The 27,889-nt window shown below is 46.8% G+C and overlaps 1 protein-coding gene across 5 annotated transcripts in view; it reads left to right on the top strand.

Annotated features, from left to right (window-relative positions):
* Positions 1-27,889, top strand: part of MYO5B (myosin VB) — a 386,641-nt gene that overhangs the window by 260,184 nt on the left and 98,568 nt on the right. For all 5 annotated transcript variants that reach the window (XM_021093027.2, XM_021093023.2, XM_021093028.2 and 2 more), the window contains 5 exons: positions 1,169-1,434; positions 16,885-16,966; positions 17,439-17,579; positions 26,626-26,748; positions 27,618-27,701. In XM_021093027.2, the coding sequence (XP_020948686.2) occupies positions 1,169-1,434; positions 16,885-16,966; positions 17,439-17,579; positions 26,626-26,748; positions 27,618-27,701 (696 nt within the window). The remainder of the gene's footprint in view (positions 1-1,168; positions 1,435-16,884; positions 16,967-17,438; positions 17,580-26,625; positions 26,749-27,617; positions 27,702-27,889) is intronic.

Here is a 27,889-nt window from a genome sequence, read left to right as displayed (position 1 = left end):
ATTGATTCTTTGGGTAAGTAAAGGCCAAGGTCAGATGCATTGGGAGAGGCAGCCAAGTACCTGGGTGAGTTCTTGTACTTCTCTAGGGCTCAGCTTCTTACCTGTATAGAGAAGAGATTTAAACTGGAGGCCTTGCCAGTTTTTCTCAGCTCTAAATGTGGATAGCAGTTTCAGTGTTCCAAGTGATCTTCCCAGGTCAAAATGTGTTCTTTATTTTTGCTATTGTCTTGGCTTTCTACGTAGATTCACTCTTCTCCCCAAGTGGCAAATGCTTCAAGAATATAAATAAGTTTGGTTGGTATGTTTAGTATCACTGAGGCTAAGATGTACGCAAGTCTGCTGGGGAACTTGGGACAGTGCAGTGCCTGTGCACTGTCGTCATGCAGGGGGTTCAGCTCTGAGCTTGTTTCCAAGGACACAGCTCTTAGACCGGATGTGAGTCAATGGTAATGCTTGAAAGTGAGGAGCCCTTTCTAGGCTGTAGATTGAGCACTGCATGTGGAACTATGCTTTTGGAAGCTACATTCACTGCAATTGTGCCTCTTGGCTCCTTACTCTTCATGGATTTTCCACTCCTAAGCTATCTGTTCTCATTCGGCTCCCTTCACTCAGGAACCCCCTCCTGAACTTACACTGTAGCCAGCTGGCAGTGGAGGAGGGGCCAGAATAGTGGAGGGTCGTTTTTAAAAGCGCTGCTGGGGAGTTCCTGTCGTGGCTCAGCAAAAATGAATTTGAGTGGTATCCATGGTGATGCAGGTTTGATCCCTGGCCTCGCTCAGTGGGTTAAAGATCTGGCGTTGCTGTGAGCTGTGGTGTAGGATCCCACGTTGCTGTGGTTGTGGTAGAGGCTGGCAGCTGTAGCTCTATTTCGACTCCTAGCCTAGGAACTGACATGTGCTTTGAGTGCAGCCCTAAAAAGCAATAATAAATAAAATAAAAGTGCTACTGCTAATTTGGTTATCAGCAGGTATTATGAGTTTGAGCAACACCCTTTGGGCCCTGATTGTCCCTTAGTGGCATGAGAGGACATGAAAAGACTGGAACAGTGGCTAGGGAACTCTGGGGAGGCCTAGGGTGGGGCTTCTTCCCTCCCTGGGCAGGAGGGGAGAGGGCATAGTGGGCCTGCCCCCCACACCCCTCCTGAATGCTTGTCCTGGCTCTCTTCCAGCCCGGGGATGAGCACCTAAGCAACTTCTGCAGACTGCTTGGAGTGGAGCACGGCCAGATGGAGCACTGGCTGTGCCATCGCAAGCTGGTCACCACCTCAGAGACCTACGTCAAGACCATGTCCCTGCAGCAGGTGGTCAACGCGCGAAACGCACTGGCCAAGCACATCTACGCCCAGCTGTTCGGCTGGATCGTGGAGCACATCAACAAAGCCCTGCACACCAGCCTCAAGCAGCATTCCTTCATCGGAGTCCTGGACATCTACGGGTAGGCCTGACCCCACCTCCTGCCTATCACATGTGTCTTCCTCCTGGCATTTTAGAGCCCACAGGGACCTTGGAGACCTTCCTGGTAGTTCTTGACTGGGGGAGTGTGAAAGGGAGTGGGGACATTTTTGGTTGTCACAGCGACTGGGTCATTACTGGCACTTGGTGGCCAGAGGCCAGGGAGAACAATATGGAGGACGTGCTCAAGGAAGAATGGACCCTGTTAAAGCAGGAGTATCCCCCACCTGGCTCGGGAAACCCTGTGACATTCCTTTCCCAACTGGGTTCCTGAGGCCAGGAGGGCAGTGTCTTGGCTAGATGTCAGACTGGAGGTTACTATGAACTTCAGGTTTTATATTTCAGTCATTTTATTTAAATCTATCATCTGACCTCATTCACTTTATCTCCAATCAAGGTGATTGTTTTAATACCGTAATTGTGCTCAGTGTTAATACAGATTGATCTTGTGTGTGGTCATTCCTGAAGTTTCTCTTCATTTCCAAATTCTAGCCTAATAGAAAGAACTGTTACTTATCACAGCATGTCTTGCAGGGAGAGGCAGCCTGGCACATGGACAGTGTACTTCACCAGGCATTAGGAGATCCACCTCTATTACCAGCTAGCTGAGTGACCCTCTGCAGATCACAGCCCCTCCAGTTTTCAGTTTCCATAACTTGAAAGGAAGTTTTGAGTCACAGTCTCTCTGACGTTCATTCTGGTTTCTTCTAGAATTGTTTGAAATGATATGGACTGGGTTGGAACCTCCCCTGTACTTTTATGATCAATATCCTGCCCTCTTTAAACTAATAATAGATGAAATCCTCCTAGATCTGTATATCATAGGAGTCACGGCTTCCATCTTAAAATAGAAATGGGGACCCATAGAAAGATAGAGTTGCAAGAGCCCTGATGCCCTAGTGGGAGCAACTGCCTGGTAGGCTGCTGACCTGCACTCGCCTTACGTTGAGGCTGCAGTAAAGGAGAACCTCCTCCAAAAGCGGTCGCTTCCCTGTGCAAAGCTAGGCCATTCCAGCTCCACCTCTGCTGCTCTTGTTCATTGTTGGGCTTAAAATCAAAGCATGTCAGGAGTTCCTGTTGTGACTCAGCAGAAACAAATCTGACTAGCATCCATGAGGACACAGGTTAGATCCCTGGCCTTGCCCAGTGGGTCAAGGATCTGGCATTGTCACAAGCTGTGGTGGAGATCGCAGACACAGCCCGAATCCCGAGTTGCTATGGCTGTGGCGTAGGCTGCCAGCTGCAGCTTCCCTAGCTTGGGAGCCTCCATATGCTGTGGGTGCAGCCCTAAAACACAAACACACACACACACATACACACACAAATCAAAGCATGTCACATGCTGTGGCAGTAATGGAAGAAGATGGAAACTTGATTTCTGGCATCACACAGGCCTCTAGAACATGCTAAAGAGTTAAGTCACAGGCAGGCACGAGCTGCATAGTACAAAAGGCAACTGAAGACATTGTAGCAGATTTGAGGGATTGGACCCTTAGTGCTGCAGGAGTTTCAAGGCAGAAGAGTGCATACTTGTTGGCACAGTCAGGAAAAGCTTCGTGGGGGAAGGGAGGTTTGAATTGGAGTTCTCAAAGAGAGAATAGGACATAGGCAGTGGGGAAGTCCCCTAGGGAGAAGACCCCAGTCGGGCGGGCTCCCACCTTGGCGATGAGGAGTGTGATGGAGACCGGATCCAGGGAGGCAGGAGAACACCAGCTCTCCGGGCTGTGCAGGGTTGTAGCCAGGTAATGGTGGACTTGCCACTTCTCTTCCGGTCAGTTGAGTGCCTGCTTTGGCTCAGCCCTTCCATTTCCTCTGGAGAAAGCCATGTGGAATGTCAGTAATTAATTCTGTATCATTCTTCTCTCTGCCATGAGTATTTTCAGGTATTTGGTTTTCCCCAAAAACTGACAAACTCAGGCTGCAGCATCTGACCTGATTCCCTTCATCTTCCTGGGCAAGAATCTGTTTTTACTGAGTTTTTAGTTTGGGAAGATGAACATACAGACTTACAGTTGTTATGTAAAAATAATATTGTGACACAGTGCTGCCAAAATGTACATGTATTGTAATAGCATGCCTCAGTTCTGTTGTGCATACATACTGTCTTAGCAGTGCCTTTAGTTTAAACAGACAGCTCCTCCCTTCCCAGGGGTCCCCAGGGAGATGCTTTGCTTATTGATGGGGGCAGGGGAGGTCTCTGTGAGTGGGGCTCCTGGTGCTGCAGGGTCTGGAGGTGTTGGTCAGGTATGTGGAAGCTGGGATTTTGTGCTCATATTTGCCATTTAATTTTTATAATGGAGTTTATTTTCTCTAAGGTCCTGTGACAACCCAAAGGGGAGAGAGATCAGAGGAAAGCCTTGTCAGTAGTTTGAAAGTGCCTTGTTCATGGCACTGAACTCCATCTCCTGTTTTGGGTGCCAGCTGCTGACCTCTGCATCTCCCTCATCTGAGTGTGGCCATGGGTTCCTTTGAGGACATCCGACAGATTTCTAGGGAGGACAGGTCCCCTCGCAGGGCCCAGCAGCATGGGGCCATGTACCAATCTCAAAGGGAGTTTCCTGCCCTTGTGTTTCCTTCTGGGCACACTATGCCATTCTCTCTCTCTCTCTTTTATTTATTTTTTATTGCCATATCTGCGACATACAGAAGCACCTGGGCCAGGGTCAGAGCTGCAGCTGTAGCCTGTGCCACAGCCATTGCTGCATCTGTGACCACACTAGATTCTTTTTTTTCTCAGTGAATTTTATTACGTTTATAGTTGTACAGTGATCATCACAACTCAATTTTATAGCATTTCTATCCCAAATCCCCAGCGCATCCGCCACCCCCCAACCTGTCTCCTTTGGAAACTATAAGTTTTTCAGTCTGTGAATCAGTATCTGTTCTGAAAAGAAGTTCATTGTGTCTTTTTTTAGACTCCATATGTGGCAGCATGTGATATTGTACACTGGATTCTTTTTTTTTTTTTTTTTGTCTTTTTGCCATTTCTAGGGCCTCTCCAGCAGCATGTGGAGGTTCCCAGTCTAGGGGCCTAATCAGAGCTGTAGCCGCGGGCCTGCGGCAGAGCCACAGCAATGCAGGATCCAAGCCACGTCTGCGACCTACACCACAGCTCAGGGCAACGCCGGATCCTTAACCCACTGAGCAAGGCCAGGGATCGAACCCGCAACCTCATGGTTCCTAGTCGGATTCGTTAACCATTGAGCCACGATGGGAACTCGTGTACACTGGATTCTTAACCCACTGAGTAAGGCCAGGGATCGAACCTGCATCCTCACAGAGACATCGAGTCCTTATCCTACTGAGCCACAACGGGAACTCCCCATTTTCTCTTTCTTAAAAATCCTTGTTCTTTCTAGAAGGTGATTTGCTTTTTCAAACCTTGTCATAAAATGGTTACATTTAGGAAGTGATTCATGCCCCTCCTGGGGAGAGAGAAATGTCTTGAGGCTCCTCCTCTATCCCTCGGGGTGCTCAGTGCTGGGTTCACACCCTTGCAGGCAGTTGGATAAGGGAAGTTCTGAGTTAGAAGCTTCCATCTAACTGGGCCATTTGTTGCCAAGAAAACACTTGCAGATGACCCTGGACGTACAAAGTGTGCTCCTCGGTGGTTCTGGTCGGCTGAGAAATCCTTGTATGAATTGGGCTCTCTTTTCTGGTCGAAAGGTATATAATGAACTCTTAAGAGATTAAAACCAAAATCTTCACAGGAAAGCAGGTGGCTTGAATCTGAAGGTACTGTTTCTGATCTGTCAGGTCAGTGATGTCATTTCTCAGTCTGGGAGAAAATGGGCAACATTTGGTGGAAATTTGGGATTGGCATTGAGCTATTTACTGTCGTCTGCCTTCCTCAGTCATGGGGTCTTTCTGCCTTATTTCCTCTGGACTTCAGACACCTTCCAGAGGTGTCTTTCAGAAAAGACACCTTGCAGGAATCCACTGACCTTTGTGCTTGCAGCTGCCTGAAAGTGGGCCTCGTGCCTGCTACTCTGCCTCTCTAAGAACTTCCCTCCAGTTTCAAACAAATGCCTGTCTTAAGGCTTTCTTTACAGAATGGCTATGGGTAGCGATTCTCTGTAGGGAGCATGTCATCTTTCATGGGATCTGAAAACTCCAGAATATGTTTTATTTTTTGAGCTTCCTATCCACATCCCTGACCATCAAACCCTGGAGACAGGGAGGGGACCATCTGTCTCATTGCCTCACTCATCGTTTCTCAGCCCCGGCATGGGTGGACGGGGATGCACATGGAAGATGCCCTTGGGATAACCTAATGTCTTTGATTTTCTTACTCCTCCTTGTCACCTGTATGCAAAAGAGGGCATGTGGAAGCTGGGGAGAAGGGGGAGGAGAGTGGGGTGAGGTTTCTGAATACATTAAACCCCACGGATTAAGAGAAGAATAGGGAGTTGTCTTCCTCTCTGAATTAGGCTAGAAATGTGCAAAGCAGACACATAAGAGTGGAATTTCTGCCCCCTCCCCTACAAGCAGGCACTGATGACTTCAGCTGGGATAATTGCCCAGATGAACTGTAGTGCCTGGCTGGCTCATTCTAGAGACACCTGGAAAGAGTTCTATAGTGTAGCTGAGCCACTCCAGATTTTTCTATGGATGTTGAAAATCTTATTATAGAATCGGCAGCTAGAGCTAATAAATACTCACTTCTATATCTATAAGCAAGCAGTGCACGAGCCAGGGTCATACACATATACCTTCCCTCATCATTATGTTCAGACTGATGGTTAGTTCAGATGGTAGAAAAGGCTGTGAGTGTCTAAATCACTTGCAGGGGCCCAGCTGCCTCCAGCACCACGGTGAGCTTTCTGCTCAGAGGCCCTTCCCTCAGGGTCCCGTGAACATCTCCAGATACCCCATGTCCTGGGGAGAAAACATGGCTTTCCTACCTCTTGCTCCCTTGCCCCAGCTCCAAAAAAGTGCAAAGCAAGCAACACCCAGAGCAATTTAGCCAACCTAAGCCAAGTTCTTTTCCTTAACAAGGATCTGTGAAGCTGCTTGAAGGGTGTTTCTTACCAGGCAGGGGATGGAAATTAACTGGAGAGAGCCAGTCAGCTTTCAGCTGGGGTTTCCTTTCCATGATGCATTAACCAGCACTTGCCTCCACAGGCTTGATTAACTGCAGTCGTGATCCTTTATTCCTCTCTACTCCTGGAGGCAACAGGAAATAAATGGCTCCAATTGGGGCAAAATACACATTTATTTTCTTTGACCTGAGCCTTCAGAATGCCAAAATAGCAGGAGGCTTTGGCTATGAGCCAGTTCATTCTTGATGAGGACAGTTGGCCTAGGAGACTTTGGGAGCAAGGCAGGATAGATTTCTGCCTAAAGCTGAGGCTGCCTAATGTGGGGAGAGAATGCAGGGGTGGATAGGGAGGTTTGGGCTCCAGGAAGCAGGAAATGGGATTTGTTGGGATTTTATACCCTGCTCTGCCCTTGTGTTAGTTTCTGTGTCTCTTGACACTTTGAGTTAGCATCCACCTTTATTCAGTACAAAAAAAAAAAAAAAGATTGATTTCAAAAAATTTTTCAGTTATAGTTAAAAAGCCACATAGCATAAAATTTATCATCTTAATCGTTTTTATGTATACATTTTCATGTATAAAAGTAATGTTAAGTATATTCACATTATTGTGCAATGGATCTCTAGAACTTTTTCATGTTGAAAAACTGAAACTCTGTCTCCATTAAACAACTCCCATCTTTCCTCCTCTCAGTCCCTGGTAACTACCACTCTACTTTCTGTCTCTTTGAGTTTGACAACTTCATATACTTCATGTAAGTAGAATCATGCAGTATTTATCTTATTGTGACTGTCTTATTTCACTTGGCATAATATCCTCAAGATTCACCCATGTTGTAGCATGTGACAGGATTTCCTTCTTTTTTTTTTTTTTTTTTTTTTTTGTCTTTTTGCTACTTCTTAGGCCGCTCCCGCGGCATATGGAGGTTCCCAGGCTAGGGGTCGAATCGGACCTGTAGCCACCGGCCTACGCCAGAGCCACAGCAACGCAGGATCTGAGCCGCGTCTGCAACCTACACCACAGCTCATGGCAACGCCAGATCGTTAACCCACTGAGCAAGCGCAGGGACCGAACCCGCAACCTCATGGTTCGTAGTCGGATTCGTTAACCACTGCGCCACGACGGGAACTCCTCCTTCTTTTTTAAGGTGAATGATTCTGCATTGTGTGCAGGTACCACATTATGTTTATCCATCCATTGATGGACATTCAGGTGGCTTCTACCTCTTGCCTACTGTGATGATGCTGCAATGAACAAGGAAAGGGTGCAGATATGTCTTCCTTTAAACCTTTTAGATATATAACTACAAATAGGATTGCTGGATCATATGATAATTCTATATTTAATTATTTGAGGAACTTTCATGTTGTTTTTTATAGTAGCTACTCCATTTTACCTTTTTTACCAATAGTGCCAGGGATTCCAGTTTCTTCTTACCAACACTTACTATTTTCTTTCTTTTTCTTTTTCTTTTTTTTTTTTTGTTGTTAGTAGCCATCATAGTAGGTGTAAGGTGATACTTACATTTTTTAGTTTTGATAGCATTTCTCTCATAATTAATGATCATCTTTTCATATGCTTCTTGGCCATTTGTGTATCTTCTTGGAGAAATGTTTTAAGTTTTTGGCTCTTTTTATTTATTTACTTATGTATTTATTTTTTGCTTTTTAGGGCTGAATCTACAGCATATGGAAGTTCCCAGGCTAGGGATCAAAATGGAGCTACAGTTGCAGGTCTACAGCATAACCACAGCAACGTGGGATCTGAGGCACATTCACAACCTACCCCACAGCTCACAGGAATGCTGGATCCTTAACCCACTGAGCGAAGCCAGGGATCGAACCCTCATCCCCTGAATACTAGTCAGATTCATTTCTGCTGTGCCACGGTGGTAACTCCCTCCTTTTCCTCTTTTTAAAGCAAGTTTTTTTTGTTTTTGTTTTTGAGTTGCAGGACTTACATATTCTGGATATTAATCCCTTTTCATAAATATGAATTGCAACTATTACCATTTCTTAAGTTACCTTTAATGGTATATTTTAAGCACATTTCTTAGGCTCATCATTTGCCTTCATCATTCTGATGGAAATTTTTTGTTTCGTTGTTTTCTCGGTCTCATTCATCAAAAGACTTGTACATAATTTCACAATCCAAATTTAGTTATTTGGAGAAAACTACCCATCCCCTGTCTGCCCCATATGGAAAGATTTCATGGAGAATGGGGGTGTGGGGATAGAATTTACCCTACAGCCTGTGAACAGTGACCCTGCCTTGAGTGGCCCAGAAGAGCCCTGGACATGTCTTCTTCAGAGTGGACATGCACAGCTGGCCCCAGTGTTCTCGGATACAGCATATCACCCAAAGCCACTGGGTTCTTCCTGGAATCCCTGAGTCTCCCAGGAGAGCCTTGTGACTCAGAGTGCTTGCAAATCAAGTTCAGCTTCTAGAGTTGCTCCAATGCAGCCCTTTGGAACATGCCTAGAGCCAGGCACCACTACATACTCTTAAAGCTCAGATATAGTCCCATTTGTCTCTGTCTCTGCCAGCACCCCTGTGAACTCACCTTCCTTTAAGATCCTGTAACACATAAAAATCTCTACTACTTGGGAGGTTTCATATACTGGTTTCCTGTTGTCTTCCTAATATCTGCAATGGTCTGGGTCCATGACTTGTTCTTCTTTTCAGCCCTTCAGTTCTTGGGACAGTCGACTGATGGATTGGGAAAGGTTTACCATATGGTGGACATCTTCCTGTCCCATATTAGATCTCCAGGTACAGAGAGGAGCCAGGAATTGGAGTACACTGAAGACTGAATGGACTTAAGTCCTCTAGAGGAAGAACTGTTCTTGGCCTTGGGAAGTGAGCAATGTCTAGGACTGTGCTTTTCCTGAAGGACAAGTCCTATGAGGGGGCATCTGGGCATAGAGAGAAGCACAGGTGCAGAATTGAAGTCCTGCCATTCTAAGGTACAGCTGGTACCCTAGGATTGTTCAGTAAGGAGATCAGAAGCATCTCCCTAGACTGCAAGGTGCCCTTGGGAGACCTTGAGAGGATTTGTTTGACTTTTTAGTAATCATTCCTTAGAAGCCCCCCTTCTAGGTCTAACTTATATCACATATCTTCTCTTTTGGCCTTTGGTAGAGGGTAGAGAGTGATCTTGGTAAAACAGAAAGACAGGGAGGAGCTAAGAAATTCTAGTTCCTTTTGAGCCATGTTCCAGGGGAAAAACTGTTTCTCAGGGTTCAGAGCATCTCATTACCTCTCTGCTCTGGAGTGAGTGGTTTGTGGTTAATAATTAACACAGAGTGATGGTTGACTTCTTTTTATTGCAGTTTCACTTTCCCATGGGCACTACCTTATTTTTATAGAGGCACTATGTCTCTTACCTCACCCTGAAGTTGGATAGAATGAGAAGAGAATTGTCCTCGTTTCCATTATATTTTGAGGACAGCAGAACGTTGAAATAGGGGTGGTAATGGAACCACTGTGGGTACACATCTCAGGTCTCAGCACCAAATCTTGTTCTGTGTTTTGATCTTCCTCTCATCCAAGGATTCTAATCTAAATATTCTCAACATTGATTTTATAGGAGATATCCAGTTCCCCCTCATATACAAATTTCTTTGTGATATTTTAATGTTGTGAACTATAAATTGACCCATTGTGTTTATTTTAAAAGGTCATCTCTATTGATGGTAAGAATGACTACAAATGAATTCCATTCTAGAGAAGTTGCCCTCTCGCTCTAACTGCAGTTTTCTGAGGTCAGTCGTCTTAGACATTTTCCAAGCTACCCAAGCCCTTCATTTATCTCTGGCCCTCCAGCATTGCAGTAATTACACTAGACGGCAGAGGAATTGTTACCAGATAATACCTTAGAAATGGGGAAATTATGAGCTAATTTCGGGCCATCTCAAATTAATGAGAATGTTCTTTGTGGAGTGCTACCAATGTAAACCTTTAAAAAGTGACAAGTGGGAGATATTTAAATCCTTTATCTGTGAACCTTAGTACAGCTCCATGAGCACACCCAGATGCTATTATCTCGCCAATTGCTGGGGTGGCTCTATTATCTTTCTTCTGGATTTTATTAATTGAATTTCCTCTAGGGCTCGGCTGTTGTCTTCAGCAGTCTCTCCTGGGGTGTGGTGGGATTGTGCAGGAAGGAAATGAGGTTCCAAGAGACATAACTCCGTCTGTAGGACCATTACTGGGGCTGGGAGACCTTGATCCCAGTGATGACTGGCAGACACAGTGCCTCCCTCCTGCCTGGTCTACAATGCCTCCAGCTTGGACTTTGCATCTTTGATCCTGTGTTATTAACCTAGAATTACTTCTTTTACGTGGGCATGACCAGAGGCTGTTCTTTAATGTGGTCGTCTCCTTTGATCTCAGAACGATTTCCCACTTCTTCTTGCCTCACAGGTTGGTGGGGGAGGTGGGCACAGAGGAGGAGGAGAAGCCTGATGTTTTCTGGGCACTGAGCTGGCCCTGTTGGATGTCTGATGCACTTACTTTGGCTGGTCCTTCTGCATAGGGCACTGCTCCTTCACCACCAGCATCCAGCCTCTCCACTTGGGAGTTGGCACTTAGGGGGTACAAGCTATTTTGAAGAGCTGGCGTAATTTTATATAAGACTGAGAAAATTCAGTTGTCCATACTAAGAGTGAGAGGGCTATCTATGTGAAGGTTCTGAAGGTTCTGAAGAAGGCTATGCCCCCAGTCCAGGTTTCTCATCAGTGTCACACGGCTCCCCATCTCCATGGGCTCAAACACTTCCTCCTCTGGGAAGTTATCCTCGTGTCCTCAGCCCTTCCAAGTCATCTCTATCTTCTCTTTTAAGTTAAACATTTTTTTTCTTTTGGGGGCTGCACCTGCAGCATATGAAAGTTCCCAGGCTAAGAGGGGTCTTACTGGACCTGCAACTGCGGGCCTATACTATAGCCATGGCAACACCAGATCTGAGCCACGTCTGTGAGCTACGCTGCCACTTGCAGCAGTGCTGGATCCTTATACCTCTGAGTGAGGCCCAGGATCAAACCCACATCCTCACAGAGACTTGTGTCAGGTTCTTAACCTACTGAGCAACACTGAAAAGTCTTCCAACTTTTTTGTTTTTTTATTTTTTGTATTTTCTAGGGCCACACCCTCGGCATATGGAGGTTCCCAGGCTAGGGGTCTAATCGGAGCTGTAGCTGCTGGCCTACACCACAGCCACAGCAACACAGGATGAGAGCCGTGTCTGAGATCAACTTTTTTTTTTTTTTTTTTTTCCCACTGTACAGCAAGGGGGTCAGGTCATCCTTAGATGTATACATTGCAGTTACAGTTTTTTCCCCCACCCTTTCTTCTGTTGCAACATGAGTATCTAGACATAGTTCTCAATGCTATTCAGCAGGATCTCCTTATAAATCTATTCTAGGTTGTGTCTGATAAGCCCAAGCTCCCGATCCCTCCCACTCCCTCCCCCTCCCATCAGGCAACCACAAGTCTCTTCTCCAAGTCCATGATTTTCTTTTCTGAGGAGATGTTCATTTGTGCTGGATATTAGATTCCAGTTATAAGTGATATCATATGGTATTTGTCTTTGTCTTTCTGGCTCATTTCACTCAGGATGAGATTCTCTAGTTCCATCCATGTTGCTGCAAATGGCATTATGTCATCCTTTTTTATGGCTGAGTAGTATTCCATTGTGTATATATACCACCTCTTCCGAATCCAATCATCTGTTGATGGACATTTGGGTTGTTTCCATGTCCTGGCTATTGTGAATAGTGCTGCAATGAACATGCGGGTGCATGTGTCTCTTTTAAGTAGGGTTTTGTCCGGATAGATGCCCAAGAGTGGGATTGCAGGGTCATATGGAAGTTCTATGTATAGATTTCTAAGGTATCTCCAAACTGTTCTCCATAGTGGCTGTACCAGTTTACATTCCCACCAGCAGTGCAGGAGGGTTCCCTTTTCTCCACAGCCCCTCCAGCACTTGTTATTTGTGGATTTATTAATGATGGCCATTCTGACTGGTGTGAGGTGGTATCTCATGGTAGTTTTGATTTGCATTTCTCTTATAATCAGCGATGTTGAGCATTTTTTCATGTGTTTGTTGGCCATCTGTATATCTTCCTTGGAGAAATGTCTATTCAGGTCTTTTGCCCATTTTTCCATTGATTGATTGGCTTTTTTGCTGTTGAGTTGTATAAGTTGCTTGTATATTCTAGAGATTAAGCCCTTGTCAGTTGCATCATTTGAAACTATTTTCTTCCATTCTGTAAGTTGTCTTTTTGTTTTCTTTTGGGTTTCCTTTGCTGTGCAAAAGCTTTTCAGTTTGATGAGGTCCCATGGGTTTATTTTTGCTCTAATTTCTATTGCTTTGGGAGACTGACCTGAGAAAATATTCATGATGTTGATGTCAGAGAGTGTTTTGCCTATGTTTTCTTCTAGGAGTTTGATGGTGTCCTGTCGTATATTTAAGTCTCTCAGCCATTTTGAGTTTATTTTTGTGCATGGTGTGAGGGTGTGTTCTAGTTTCATTGCTTTGCATACAGCTGTCCAGGTTTCCCAGCAATGCTTGCTGAATAGACTTTCCTTTTCCCATTTGATGTTCCTGCCTCCCTTGTCAAAGATTAATTGACCATAGGTGTCAGGGTTTATTTCCGGATTCTCTATTCTGTTCCATTGGTCTGTCTGTCTGTTTTGATACCAGTACCACACTGTTTTGATGACTGTGGCTTTGTAGTATTTCTTGAAGTCTGGGAGAGTTATGCCTCCTGCTTGGTTTTTGTTTCTCAGGATTGCTTTGGCAATTCTGGGTCTTTTGTTGTTCCATATAAATGTTTGGATTGTTTGTTCTAGTTCTGTGAACAATGTCATGGGTAATTTGATAGGGATTGCATTGAATCTGTAGATTGCTTTGGGTAAGATGGCCATTTTCACAATATTGATTTTTCCAATCCAGGAACATGGAATATCTTTCCATTTCTTTACATCTTCTTTGATTTCTTTGATTAAAGTTTTATAGTTCTCGGCATATAGGTCAACTTTTTTAAATGAAACTTTTATTCCTTTCTGAGTTAATGTGTCTCAGAAATCATTCTCTCTAGGCTCTTCTCTCTGCTGCCTTTCTGACTTTGGGAAGGTTTTTAGTTTCTTCAATAGTAGGATGGGATTAGTAATAGCCCCCTACTCATGTTGGTCGTGGGCATTCAGTGAGAGCTCATGGAGCATCTGAGGCCTGGCGATCTCTAGGTGCTTATTAACAGGGCCCCTGCCAGCTCGTTCAGCCTGCTGTGTGAATGAGAAAAAGGTACCCCTTCCTCCTAGATTTCGGCCCCTTCTTACCCCCTCAGCCTGATGCCCTCGCTCTGCCAACATGGTGGCCCCACTTGCTTGCCACCAAAGCTGCCGATGTTACAATGCTCCCAGTGGGTGACCACATCTGTTCAGTGGTACAGTTGTACAGGTGGCTCTCATCTGCACACCTTGTTGGTTATTTGAGGTCCTCTCATTTCTACCTTCCTCTCTGTCTTTAGAGCTGTCCCATTACTTGGCCACCACCAGCCTAAGTCGTGCCCTGATTGGATCGTGCCTGCATGACTACTCTAGTAGTAACTGCCTTACTCGACCTCTTGCCTTCAGTTATGCATACCTTCTCACAAATTGCAGTGTTTCTAAGATGTAAATCTGGTTGTTATTTCTTAATTGTAAATCCTTCAAATTCTCTCCTTTGCTCCTGGTAAAATCCAAAGCCTTCATTGTAGCATCCAAGGCCTGTAGGTGGGACTGCACCCGGCTCTGCTATGCTTATCTCATCTCTTTACCTGTCCCACCTGCAGGCTCCACCCCTTCCTACCCCCCACCCCCTTCCATTGACCCAACAGTTCTACAGACATTTCAGTTGGTCAGTCGATAACAGTGTGGATATTCTAAAGTATAAAGGGCTCTCTTAAAAAATTACTACAGTCACCATTCCCTAATGTTGGACTCTGGACCTGTGTCAAATCTTCATTGGGCTACAGCTAAATTATTCATCTTTTTTATTATTCTGAGATTATTCCTTCCTATTTTTCTGTATTTAATTGTCCTTTTATTTGACAACAGTGTTTGAGGATGGTCATTTTTTTTGTAATGTTTAATATATTTATTCAACAAAATTGGAAAAAAAAAGTGCAAAAAGCTCAAACGAGTTCGTTTTTCACAAGTTAAAAGCCAAAAACACTTTACCATGACAGACAATAAAGTATGGATAACTAGTACATACATCCAGAAAAGTGTTGAGCTCTATCAGTAATCAAAGAAATTAAAATTCAAATGAAAACATTTTCCATGTACTATCTAATCAAAGATGTTTAAGAGTTAATCTACATTATTATTTTTTGTCTTTTTGTCTTTTTAGGGCCGCACCTGCGGAATATGGTGGTTCCCAGGCTAGGGGTCTAATTGGAGCTGTAACTGCCAGCCTACGCCACAGCAACTCCAGATCTGAGCTGTGTCTGCAACCTACACCACAGCTCAGGGCAACGCCGGATCCTTAACCCACTGAGCAAGGCCAGGGATCAAACCCGCAACCTCATGGTTCCTGGTCAGATTCGTTAACCACTGCACTATGACGGGAACTCCCGAGTTAATCTACATTATTGACCAAAGAGCTGTCACGCACTAATACTCCTGGTGAGGGGAAAGGGGTTCAGACCTGATTGAAGTACAGGGCAACTTTTGGGGTAATAAAAATATTCTATATCTGGATTATGACAGTACACACACAGTGTAATGTTTATCAAAAAATCGTTGAAATATACCCTTCAGGTCGGTGCATGCTATTTTACATAAACCCTAAGTCCAATGTGAATTTAAAACACAAAATCCTTAGCCAATATTAGGAGAACAAGATGCTTTCATACATTAGGAGGCTGGGATGGAGGTAGGGTAATAAATCGGTTTCATCTTTCAGGAAGGTAGTTTGCCTCTACTATATAAGAGAACGGTCTCTGACATGGTAATTTTCCTTCTAGAATAGCATCCTAAGAAACGAATCATGGGAGTTCCTGTCGTGGCTCAGTGGCTAACGAATCCGACCAGGAACCATGAGGTTGTGGGTTCGATCCCTGGCCTTGCTCAGTGGGTTAAGGATCCGGTGTTGCCCTGAGCTGTGGTGTAGGGCACAGAAGCAGTTCAGATCTGGCATTGCTGTAGCTGTGGCGTAGGCCTGCAGCTACAGCTCCAATTAGACCCCTAGCCTGGGAACCTCCACATGCCACGAGTGCGGCCCTAGGAAAAGACAAAAAAAAAAAAAAAAAAGAAAAGAAAAGAATCGTGAGTTCAAAGACATATACACATTTGTCACAGCAGTGATAGTTGCTAAAAACTGAAAAAAGAACCAAAATGCCCTGCCATAGGTGATTGGTTAAATTATGATTCATCTGCATGGGAGCCACTGCCAGCCCCAGAAGAGGCTTTGTGTGAATTGTAAAAAGATGTACCCTCTGGAGCCAACACTCTTTCGGACTTGATGGAGCCACCAACTAAATTTTAGCCCCACTTGTCCCTCACCTGGGCACCTGTGCAATCCCCAGGCCTAAAATAGCATCTCGGACTCACACAATGGTCCATGAGGCAGACATTACAAATGATGCTTTGGAAAAACAGTGACATGAGGAAATGTTAAATAACAAATAAGAAGTTAAATGACATGGAGTTCCCGTCATTGCTCAGTGGTTAATGAATCTGACTAGGAACCATGAGGTTGCAGGTTCAGTCCCTGGCCTTGCTCAGTGGGTTAAGGATCTGGCGTTGCCATGAGCTGTGGTGTAGGTTGCAGATGTGGCTCGGAACCCGAGTTGCTGTGGCTCTGGCGTAGGCCGGTGGCTACAGCTCCAATTAGACCCCTAGCCTGGGAATCTCCATATGTCACGGAAGCGGCCCTAGAAAAGGCAAAAAAAAACAAAAAACAAAACAAAACAAAACAAAAAAACAAACAAACAAAAAAATTTGTTTGACAAACTGACAAGTACAGGTACAAATTTCTGTATAATTCTACTTTTCTTCAAAAACGTAAAATCACCGGAAAGAAATGTACCCAAATATAGCTGGTGGCTAACAAGGGTGACAGAATCATGGGTGACTTTCTCTTTTTTATACCTGATTTTTCCACATTTTCCTGCTGTTGGTACTTTTTCTGATTGTGCAAAACTATCTTCCCTCTCCTAATTTAGTAGAATTCTGTCCTGCTGATTTCTGTAGCAGTGTCTCTTTGGGCACAAGAGCAGCACAACTTCTGAGCTGGGGTTAAGGGTAGAGTTGGATAGGGGTAGAGGACAAAGGCAGCCTTGCTGAAGATCCTGTGATCCCTTTGGTAAAAGCAGACATCCCTGACTCTGTCTTCTCTTCTCATTCTCCAGGTTCGAAACATTTGAGGTGAACAGCTTTGAGCAGTTTTGTATCAATTATGCAAACGAGAAGCTCCAGCAGCAGTTCAACTCGGTAGGCTTGATTTCTGGGCTGGGAGGTGTCCTTTCTGTTCCAGGGAGTGACAGGAAGCCCGGACTCCTTGGTTTCCCCATGGTGCCCCAGCTTTAGGCAGCTGCTGCCCTGCTCAGAAGGAGGTATGAATCGGAGCAGCTGGATTAAGAGGGTCCATGGTCCTCCGCTTGGCTTTGAGTCTCAGCGTCTGCGTATTTGTGCAATTGCAGGCCAGCTCTGAGGCTTCTTGGAGCTGGCTGAGAAATGACAATGCAGGTGATGATTAGAATATTCTAGGGAAGGGTTCACCTGGAAATGAGGATCATCTCACTGAGCTTTTCTGCTGTCCCAACTGTGACGTGTCCCCCAGCCATTTCTGGCAAGGATGAACCACCCTCCGGGATTTAGCATCCATGTGGTTGAGGCTGAGGGCAGTTGAATGTTATGGTGTGTCTGTGGTTCCGTCACCCTGACCTTTCACTTCTTACACCAGCATGTATTCAAACTGGAGCAAGAGGAGTACATGAAGGAGCAGATCCCTTGGACCTTGATTGATTTTTATGATAACCAACCCTGTATCGACCTCATAGAGGCTAAGCTGGGCATCTTGGACCTGTTGGATGAAGAATGTAAGGTAAAGCTGCTGCTGCTGCTGCATGGAGTTAGTTCAGCTCTAGGCGTGGGGTGTGGGCCAGAGGACAACTGTGTGGTCCAAGGAAACATGTGAGATCCCAAGGCTGGAACTACATCTGTGATTAGCCAGTCTGGTGTGCTGGAGAAGCATTGGTGTCTGTTCTGCATACCAGAAAGTACTGGAAGGTAACCTCCTGAGCATGACTGGCAGGGATTGCTACATTGGTGAACGTGTGCCTCCTTTGGCAGAGATTGAGTATTATGGATTGGCATGATGGGATGGTGGTATGGATTTGGTACCCCAGATTTCCTGGATGCTGAGAGAAGTACCCTAGGCAGGCATCCCAGAAAAAGAGGGGCCATCTTTACCATGTCAGATGGCTTATGAGCAATAACAGCTACATGGCTTGGTAACAGGCGGGATCCATAGATTTCCCCCGTGTAGCTTATCATGGCCTCTACCTGATATGAAAGAAGAGCCCTGAGTTGCCAGCGTGGAGAGAACCAGGCAGCTTTGGGATGGGGGATGGAGGAGCTGGGTTGTATCAGTCATTTAATTACTGTGCCTTTGGTTTTCTGCCCAATGAATTGGTGGAGGTTGGGTCTGATGATCTTCAGAACTTCTGGTTTGGTGGTTTTTGAGGTAAGTGATGGAAACCCTAACCCAGTAGTGAAAACTCTAATCCGGTAGTGTAGAAACTGGTATTCTGGGTATTGAAAGGGAAGAGCCCAGTTGCTTTTCCTTTCTGGTCTCCCCCATCTTGCCTATACAGGATGGCTTGTGACCTGATGGTTTGGGAGGAGCAGGTGTTTTGCTTTCCAGAAGGACTCTCCAAGTTTTATTGCCTTTGTAAATGAAAACCAATAATTACTAAAGCGGGAAGGCAGAGTGAAAATACACTGAAATCCACAGCACATTTTTATCTGACGTTTTCAGAGCCGAGGCCTTCATCTGGAGTCAGATAGGGGAAGGGGGATTCCTCCGTGTAGCAGGTGTGTGCCTTGGCTCGCTGCACCTGTGAGGTTGTGGTAAAGGTGATGGGACAGTTGTCCCTGCCTCAAGCGACACTGACAAGATGACAGAAGCCACATCACAGGCCCTCCAGCCTCCCCTCCTGGTGTTTACCACTCACTCCTGTTCTTGGCTCTGTGTCCATTGCCAAAAACTCCCTTCTGCCAACAACATGCTCAGTTGGAACATGTTCCCCCTCCCCCAGCTCTCATGACCCCCTGGGTGACCTCCTCCAGCTCCACACCCCCATCCCAGAGGCAGCGGAGTGTCCTTGGTCCACCCTGGCCCTTGACTGTGGAGCGAGCATAGCCCCCAGGCCCTGGCTCCAGGAGGGTTCCAGCTCTTCACTCCCCTACCCAGTGGTGAAGGCCAAGGTTGTTCAGGGCTCTGAGGAGCACATAGGGGAGGTGGCTTGTCCTGCACTGCTCTGCCAGTTCTATGATGGAAGTGTCCTCCGCCCTGGGAGGGGTCCTGGCCTCTCCTCTTGCCTCTCAAAGGAACACCTCAGTGCCTCAGGGTGGTTGGTTCTGTGAATTCAGCAGCTGTGTATTGGTTTTCGCTGATTTATCCTGCCTATGTCAGGCAAGCCAGGGCCATGCATGGGTTTGTTTTGGCTCATAGTTCCAGGTTCTTGGAGGTGCTACTACCCAAGGGAACATGTCCCAGGAATGTCAAGTCACAGCAGAACACTGGTGCCAGTGCACAGTGCAGAGACCTGAGACTGCTGTCCAGAGCTGGGGGCCCAAGCCACTGGGTAGGGGGTGGGGAGACTAGAGTATCATGGGGCTGGGGGGCAAGTGGTTGCAGGAGTGATGGGAGAGGTCTCATTTAGCAGGGCGGAGGAAGAGTGGGCAATGGTCGCAGGGAAGCCCAAGGTGCAAACACTCAGCAGTTTTGAAAGTAACCTCCCCAAGTCCCTAGACTCTGCAGCGTGAATATTCCTGGTGCAACAGGGATCCCCAGGCCTTCCTGTTATCAGTCTTCCCACCAAGCACACTGCCTATTTTACTGTCAAGAAGCTAAAGGGAAATAAAATCCAGTGGTGTCTACATGGATGGTCTCTGCCTTATGCTACGTAGAGCCTTCGCCTTGGGTCAGATTTGTAAAATTAAGAGATTTAAGCTTAAGATTCTATCCAATGCAGACTCCTGGCAGACACCCAGAATGTATTTTGCACCTCATGTATGTCTAGTTTTGAGGGGAAAGCCCTTGGGAAAGTAGACAGGGTTCTCCCTGCTGCCAGTGAAGGGTGAAGAGGGAGGAGCTTGGCCTGAGTGAGGGGGAAGGGGGCCCGCAGAGGGCTGTGGGCAAGAACCAGGGCCCAAGGGCTGCAGAGTGACATTGAGGGCAGGGCACACCAAGTCAGAAAGACTGCTGAGCTGCGCACGGCTACCAAGCTTCTCTTAGATCCTTGCTTTCTCATCCCCGAGGCTCCTTAGAGCGAAGGTCTGAGGATGAGCCTGGGTTTCCTGCTCACCAAGCTGGTGGAGTGTCCAGATAGATAGGGGGTAGTACTGTGCCTGGAACACATTCAGACTCACTGGTGGCCAAGTTCATGGGTGTAACAGGGGAGGCAAGATGAATATCAAATACAGGATTAATGTAAAACTCCCCACTGCGGAAACCATTTTCTACCAGATTCCATTGCTCAGGGAATTCAGAGTCATTTAGTGTACTCTGATGCAGCTTCTAATAACAGATGGATTTAAACCAGCAGTTATTGCTTTTGTCAAAGTCATGAAACTGTGAACTGAAAAAGGGGTGCCGTTTACTCTATGGAGAGTAGACTGTAATCAATCTGACTTTGAGAGATAGGGTGGCCTGTCACACCCTTCTGGAAGCACCCCTGGCTCTGAGCTATTCAGGTTAGGGATTCCCATGGAGTTGTTCCTGTGGACAACCAGGCAGCTTGGCATCTCTCGGGAGCCATCCTGTTGGATGTGCAACTGCCTCAGACTCCAGTCCTTGCCGCACTCCGTTCCTCTGCCGGATGAGAAAGAATCAGGAAATCACACTGTGAAGAACTGGGTTCTGTGACCCCCATGTGACAGGACACAAAGCCAAATGTAGGATTAGACTCATGGTAAAAAGCAGCCATTGGAAAAATCACTTTTCCTGGAGAAGACACCCAGTGTCAGGCAGGCTAAGATTTAAATGAGAATGTGGACACAGGGTGGCCATGGACTTAAAGAGGCCACACACAGGGTGGTTCTCACCAGCCTGTGATGGAGCCTGAAGCTGCAGCAGAGATGGGACATGGGGACCAGAATAGTAACCTGATCCAGATTCTTCCATGTGGCAAAGCTTCCATGCAGTCCTGGATGTATGGTCAGACTCAGAGCCACAAAGCACAGCTGCTGCCAGTGACCAGGGGACAGATGAGAGGGTGTTTGCTGGTAGGAAATGTCTGTTTGCAGGCTGCTGTCCTCCCCAGCGCTGAGGCTCAGGCCACTGTGTGGGCTGCGGTCATGAGCGTGTCTGCACCATATGCACACCCCCAGTTCCCTGCCCTCCAGTGTCCCAGTCTGCAGTCCCTCCCTCCTGTAGGAACAAAGTAGTTAGGGCTGATAGGATCTGAGAGGTCAGTGCATGTTTCCTCATAAGCAATATGTTTGCATTTTGGTAGGAATTTTGTGAAAATGATCCCTTGACCCCAGAAAGCAGTTCTCATGAGTGAAGAGACACTGCCTCAGGTTGGGGAGATGGCGTTACGGACCCACAGAGGCAGGCCTGAGTGAGAGGCGAGCTCTGCCCTGTTGACGAGGGTTCTCTTGCTTCGCGGATCCAGCCTGAGGAGCTGACCATGTGGGACCTTCCTAATTAATGTCTTGTTGTTGAGGCTGCAGATGGTGGGGAGCTGAACCTCCTTCTGCTCCCTTACCTGGGCCCAGCCTTCTTTCGTGAGAGTTCACTCTGGCTTTAGACCCAGGGCTGTGGTTTCTTAAGATGTAGCCCCAGAGCTACTGTTGGTGAGCAGGTGTGAAGGCTGTGGTGGGGGAGGGGTAGTGGTTTTCCCACATTCCTCCACTCCACAGACCCCAAGTTCCCTCATGACCAGCTGTCCCCCAGCCCTTCGTCCCACCTCTGAGGGGGTTGGACAAGCTCTGAGATCATCTCTTGTGATGACAGGGAACTGGAAACAGGGAGAAGGAGACTGAGAAGAGAGGGTCGGGGGGAGGTGATGTGCAGGCAGGGGTCGGAGGAGGACAGTGGGGTTCTGGGCGAAGGGAATGCCATGTTCATAGAACTTGAAATGGTCTGATTTGTCCAGAGCCCTTGGTGGTGGCAGGTGAGGGGGCAGGGAGGCAGGAACCCCTGAGAATAGGAGGCTCCATCTCACCAGCCGGGGAAAGGGTTTGAACTTGACAGTGAAGGCTCTGGGGACAGAAGGGTATGAAGCAGGGGAGAGATGTCATCAGGTGTCACTCACTTTTTGACACATCTCCCTGGCAGCTGCGTGAAAGGTAAATTGGAGACAGAGACTGGAGTATTCAGGGCACTGGTAACGTTGAGGTTGTCCAGCCAGAAAAAGATGCTGAGGGCTTCAGGGCTGAGCAGGCAGTGAGGAAGGAGGCAGCTATTTGAGGGTCTCAGAGGCCCCTGCATCTGACAGCATATTGTTAGAGCAGTCTAAAGGGAGTCGTCAGGGAGAAACCTGATCTCAGTGGCTTGAGGAGAAGATGGGGTGAGGTAGTGGAGACAACAAGTTTGGATTCCTTTCTGGAGGTTTGGATGTGGAAGGTAGGAGGTATGAAGTTCCTGTTGTGGCTCAGTGGGTTAAGAACATGACTAGTATCCATGAGGATGCGGGTTTGACCCCTGGCCTCACTCAGTGGGTTAAGGATCCGGCATTACCGCGGCATAGGTCAACGATGTGGCTTGGATCTGGTGTTACTGTGGCTGTGGTGTAGACCGGCAGCTATAGCTCCGATTCAACCCCTGTGAACTTCCATATGCCGTGGGTGTGGCCCTAAAAGGAAAAAAGAAAATAAGGAAGGAAGGAAGAAATGGAGGGAGGCAAGGAGGCAGGGAGGGAGACAGGAAGGCAGGGAGGAGGGAAGAAGGAAGAAAAGGAGGATGTGAGGGAGAAGAAAGGCAGAGGATTCAGGAGGAGGGGAGATTGGTGGACCCTGGTCCCTGGGAGGCATCGCTGCATCCACAGCATTCCAGCTGGGAGGAGAGGTGCTCACCTCCGTGAGATGGGCGGGAGGGGTAGAGTGGCCTTGGATGCAGGTGGTTTCTGGATGCAGAGCAGGAATTTGAGGTTTCCCTATAAGGGGGAAAATGAGGCGTCCACTGAGAGGTGGCAGAGTTAAAACCTGAGATCAGAAGAAGGGACTGCTGTCCTCCAAACAGGGGGGAGAAATAGTTGTAGGTTGGTTTACTGAGGTCAAAGACCATAAATTGAGATAGAGGAATTGTGGAGGTCACCTCCTCTCCTTCGATCTGAGCACCATGTCTTAATCCAGAGCAGTGATGCTCACTGTGAAATTTGATTTTATTTTTTGGTAGTAATAAATTATACAAACTTATTAGCAGGAGCCGATTAAGGGAAGAGGAGTTGATGTGTGATCTTGGCCCGCCACCCGGGTATGGGAAGGGACAGGACAGGTTGTTGGGTTGGTCTAGAATCAGTGTTGTGATGAGCACACAGAGGGTTGTTTTGTGAGGAGATGGCTTGTGAGTTTCCCTGGCCTTGGAGGGAGCTGGCTGAGCCACCTCTACCTGGAGCTGTCAGGACAGCAGAGTCCTGGAGGCCCAGCTGTCCTCCTGTGATAGCAAGGAGGATTTGGGATTGATGAGGTCATTTGAGGGTCAGCAGTGGTGGGAGGCATCTGGGAGTCCATGGAGGTGTGGGATGGTGTGAGATAGAAGGTGAGTGACTGGGGAAGCTGCCGTGCTGGCCCTGGTTCAGGAAGATGGGGACAAGAAGCAGAGATGGTATAACTGGCCCTGGGGTCCTCACCTACCAGTGCTTGTCAACCATTTGGCCCCAGATGGTATCCCTGGCCAGTGATGCCAGCCACACATCTGCAGGGGAGCATACAATTTCCTTCCAAGATTCCAAGAGCACCTTGGTGAAAAGATGTCCTACTAGGGACAAGGAGCTTAGCAAGCCCAAGGACCGTCATTCCCTCCACCCTATTTTTGCTATTTTATTTCAATCACAACGAGTAAAATTATGTTTAATGTATTTTAACAGCTTTGTTAAGATATGATTAATGAACCATGTAACTCACCTATTTAAAATATCCAGTTCAGTTTTCTCAATATATTCAGAATTGTGCAACCATCACTACAGTCAATTTTAGGGCATTTTCATTATCACATAAAGAAACTCATTAGCAGTCACTTTCTGTTCCCCCACAGCCCTAGACAGCCACTAATCTACTTGCTAGCTATGTGGATTTGCCTCTTTGGGACCATTTCATATAGATGGGAGTGTTCACTTTTTATGGTAACCAGTGGCCAGCACAGCAGATCAGAGTCAGTACCCATTTGGATGAGGACAGAGCTGGGGTCCAGGCTCCTGGTTCAGGTCCTTTAGAGAAGAGAATAAGGAAGCTTGCATGAAGTCGCTTGCAGATTCTTTTTTAAAGAGTTTGATTCACTGCATATTCCAGAGGTACTAATAACCATAGTCTGGATTTTATCAAAATCAAGGTTTGCTTTCTATCTCCTATGCCTGTTTTATTTTTTAATTGTTGTTTTTTCTTTTTAGGGCCATGCCTATGGCATATGGAAGTTCCTAGCCTAGGGGTTGAAGTGAAGACACAGCCACGGCACTTCACCACAGCCACAGCAATGCCAGATCCAAGCCACATCTGCGACCTCTGACACAGCTCATGGTTACACTGGATCCTTAACCCAACTGGGTTAAGCCAGGGATTGAACCCGCGTCTTCATGGCTTCTAGTTGGATTCATTACCACTGAGCCACGATGGGAACTCCCTCCTGTGCCCATTTTAAATCTTTTAAAGACTTTTGACAGTAGGCATTTTCCACCTAACCCTGCCCTTATGGACCTTTAAAACTCGGTTATCAGGCAGGAAAACATAATAGCAATGAGGACATGCTCCAGGGCCAGCCTGTCCTGGTTTGAGCCTCAGCTCTGCTACTTCCCAGCTGTGTGACCTTGAGCGAGTTACCTAACCTCTCTGTCTCAGTGTCTCCATCTGTAAAATGTGTAAACATAGTATCTAGCTTGTAGGATTATTGCAAGGATTAAATGAGTTAACATATCTAAACTGCATGGAAAACTACCTGGCAGTAAGTTCTTTGGGCATTTGCTTTTAGTATTATCTAAGAGTCTTAGTTGTTACGAATTCCTGCTGGCCTTTACTTTGAGTTGAGGGTGGGGGTGAGAAGAGAGACTGACCCTTGTCGAGAAATTTGGATACACATGACCTTGATTCTTGGCCTCCCTTGCCCATTGCCTCATTCGCATCTGATTTAGAGACCATGTGGGATTATGGAGTCTGCTACCAGATGTCCAATTTCGTCGTCGGGAGAAGATGATTTGATACTGGCAAATAGAACCGGTGACCCAGGCGGGCCTTCCCCTCACATCCTGCCCTTCCTGTCATGTCTGCCCCAGTTCTGCCAGTCCTGGTCCAGTGTGTTCCTGTTCAGCCTCGCCTCCTGATGGCTCAGCCAGGCTGGCCTCTTGCTTCCCTCATACCTGGTATTTCTAAACACAGGATGCTTGGAGACAAAGATAAAGCAGAATATATGTTAAAATGCTGAATTAAATAGATTTTGTCTGCCCAACACCATTAATCTCCTCCTTCAAGAAAGCATTTTCTTGAAAATCCTGTGGCGCTCAGCCCTGGATATTCATAGTTACACCAAGCCGAATGTTGAGAAAAATCTGTTTGCTTACAAAGTATTTGAGAAATTTGTTCTCAAGTGTGTGAGCATTTTCCACGTGGCATGGATTGTATTAATTTACTAAACAAAGCCCTTTTAAAACGGTGAGTGCCAGGGTCACATTCAACCCTGTCTGATCCAAATGTATAATCTAAACTAATGAAAGGGCAAGTCAGTTAGTGGCCCATAGCTCAGGAAGGGGTGTGTGCAGCAGTGCTTAAGGATGAAGAGGGACGGGGAGAGCACCTTCCCATCAGAAGAGGCGCCGTCAGTGTTGATCATTGGAGTGGTGGTTGCAGTGACTCTGTGGTATGTTCAACAAAGCAAAATGATGCTTTTTCGTTTCTGAAGCCATCTCTAAAGATATTGAAAGAGGCTGCCCTTCAGAATTCTTAAGGGAGTGAAATCTCTAAATTTACATTTCGGGGAGGCAGAGATGAGTACCATGTAGCACAGTCACTAGGTACTTAGTACCCAGTGCATGGCTGGAACCCAATTTTAAGTTCTTTGAGGGACAGGAAAAAAACAGGCATATTTCTTGAGCCCAACACGTTTACTCAGTTTATAGCAACAAGACAATACACAAAAACCAAATGATGAGCAGTATTAGACAATGTATAAGAACTAAATTGGAGTGAGATCACAAGCGGTCAGGAAAGGCTCCTGAGAAAAGGACAGACTTGATCCCTGCCTGGACACTGGTGTGTAGATGAGCTTGGCGAGAGAGTGGGCTTTCCTGCTTTGGGAACTGACCTGAGTGAGCAGGAGCTCAGCAATGTAAGTGGATATCGTGGGTTCAGGACACTGAAGTCACTGGCCCCACCCAGAGGGAAGAAGCATCTTCAGATTTATCCCATGGGTTGCAACTCTGCTGCTGTGACTTTGGCCTCCACCCTCATTCTCTCCCAGCTCTTCCAGCGTTTGCCAGCCAGCATGTTCTCTGAGGCTCAGTGCACACCCATGGACCAGGAGCCTGCAGGGCATGTTGAGAACATGCCACGTGGGATCCTAAGTGTCCATGGTTGAGTCTGCTTTCCCTGTCCAGTTAGGGTCCAGGTCTGAGCACTGAATTGAGCTTCATGAGGGCAGCTCACTGGCAGACCCCATCACTGTGCCTCAACTTGTTCTTCCTCTTCACAAAGCACTTGGTTTTATGGATCCACAGGTCCCCAAAGGAACTGACCAGAACTGGGCTCAGAAGCTCTATGACCGACACTCAGGCAGCCAACACTTCCAGAAACCCCGCATGTCCAACACGGCCTTCATCGTCGTCCACTTTGCAGATAAGGTGGGTCTCTGTGCTCTCTGCGCTCCCTCAGCCCTGCCCTGGGCAGACTCAAAGTTCCCAGCGTAGAGGGAACTGACCTTTGAATTCAAGTTGCCTGAAGTCTCTTAGGTGGGAGCCTGAGCAAGGAAAGGAAAGAGTGGCTCTTCTTCAGGTGGCTTCTTTCCCAGCAGCTGGAGTAAGAATTTCTCTGCATGACTTTGTGTTCTCTATGTGCTAGCCCAGTGCTTTCCAAATTTTCACGTGTGTGCAGGTCACTTGTGATCACATGTGCTAAAAGGTAAGCTCTAAATCAGTAGATCTGAGGTGCAGCTGACAGGCTGCATTTAGAGCACCCAAAGGAGGCCCTCCATTATGAAGATTATTTAAAAAGGAATTCCTTTTTAAAACAATATGGGTTTCCACAAAATGAACTCAACCCCCACTCTGTAAATCCTGATCCCAGCTGTCTTGGGTTTTCTTAATTTTTTTTTTTTAAGGGCCATACCTGTGGCATATGGAGGTTCCCAGGTTAGGGGTCGAATTGTAGCAGCAGCTGCCATCCTACGCCACAGCAACATGGGATCCGAGCCGTGTCTACAACCTGCACCACAGTTCAAGGCAATGCTGGATCCTTAATCCACTGAGCGAGGCCAGGGATCGAACCTGCATCCTCATGGATCCTAGTCAGGTTCGTTACTGCTGAGCCACAACAGTAACTCTGGTTTTGCATTTTAAATGAAAACATCTGTAGGTTTCCCATGTACTCACTCTTTTCAGAAACTCTTTTCAGCAACCACTTGGTAGATGAGATGAAACTACCTAAGAAGCCGCTGAGGGTCCCTGGTGGGCCAGGAGCACTGACTAGTTTCTCTTTCTTGCCATGGCCCCAGGTGGAGTACCTTTCAGATGGTTTTCTGGAGAAAAACAGAGACACAGTGTACGAAGAGCAGATCAACATCCTGAAGGCCAGCAAGGTAAAGAGCGGCAGGGTGAGGAAGTGGGTGGGGTGTCCAGGGCCAGACCAGGCAGGGTATGGTTGGTGCCAGCCCTGCTCTGCAGTGAGGAATACAGAGCTGTGGGCTGGGGGATGTGAAGGGTTTCCAGGTTATTTCACACTGAGAAGTGGAGGATAGCATGATGGAGGGAAGAGAGCAAGGGATAG

Source organism: Sus scrofa, chromosome 1 (genome assembly GCF_054392235.1).
Source record: "Sus scrofa isolate SSC_HxYL_T2T_F1_AM1 chromosome 1, Sscrofa_HxYL_maternal_Yorkshire_Landrace_v2.0, whole genome shotgun sequence".
Classification (NCBI taxonomy): domain Eukaryota; kingdom Metazoa; phylum Chordata; class Mammalia; order Artiodactyla; family Suidae; genus Sus; species Sus scrofa.
The sequence above is the reverse complement of the archived record's forward strand: the minus strand, read 5'-3'. Positions and strand labels throughout refer to the sequence as shown.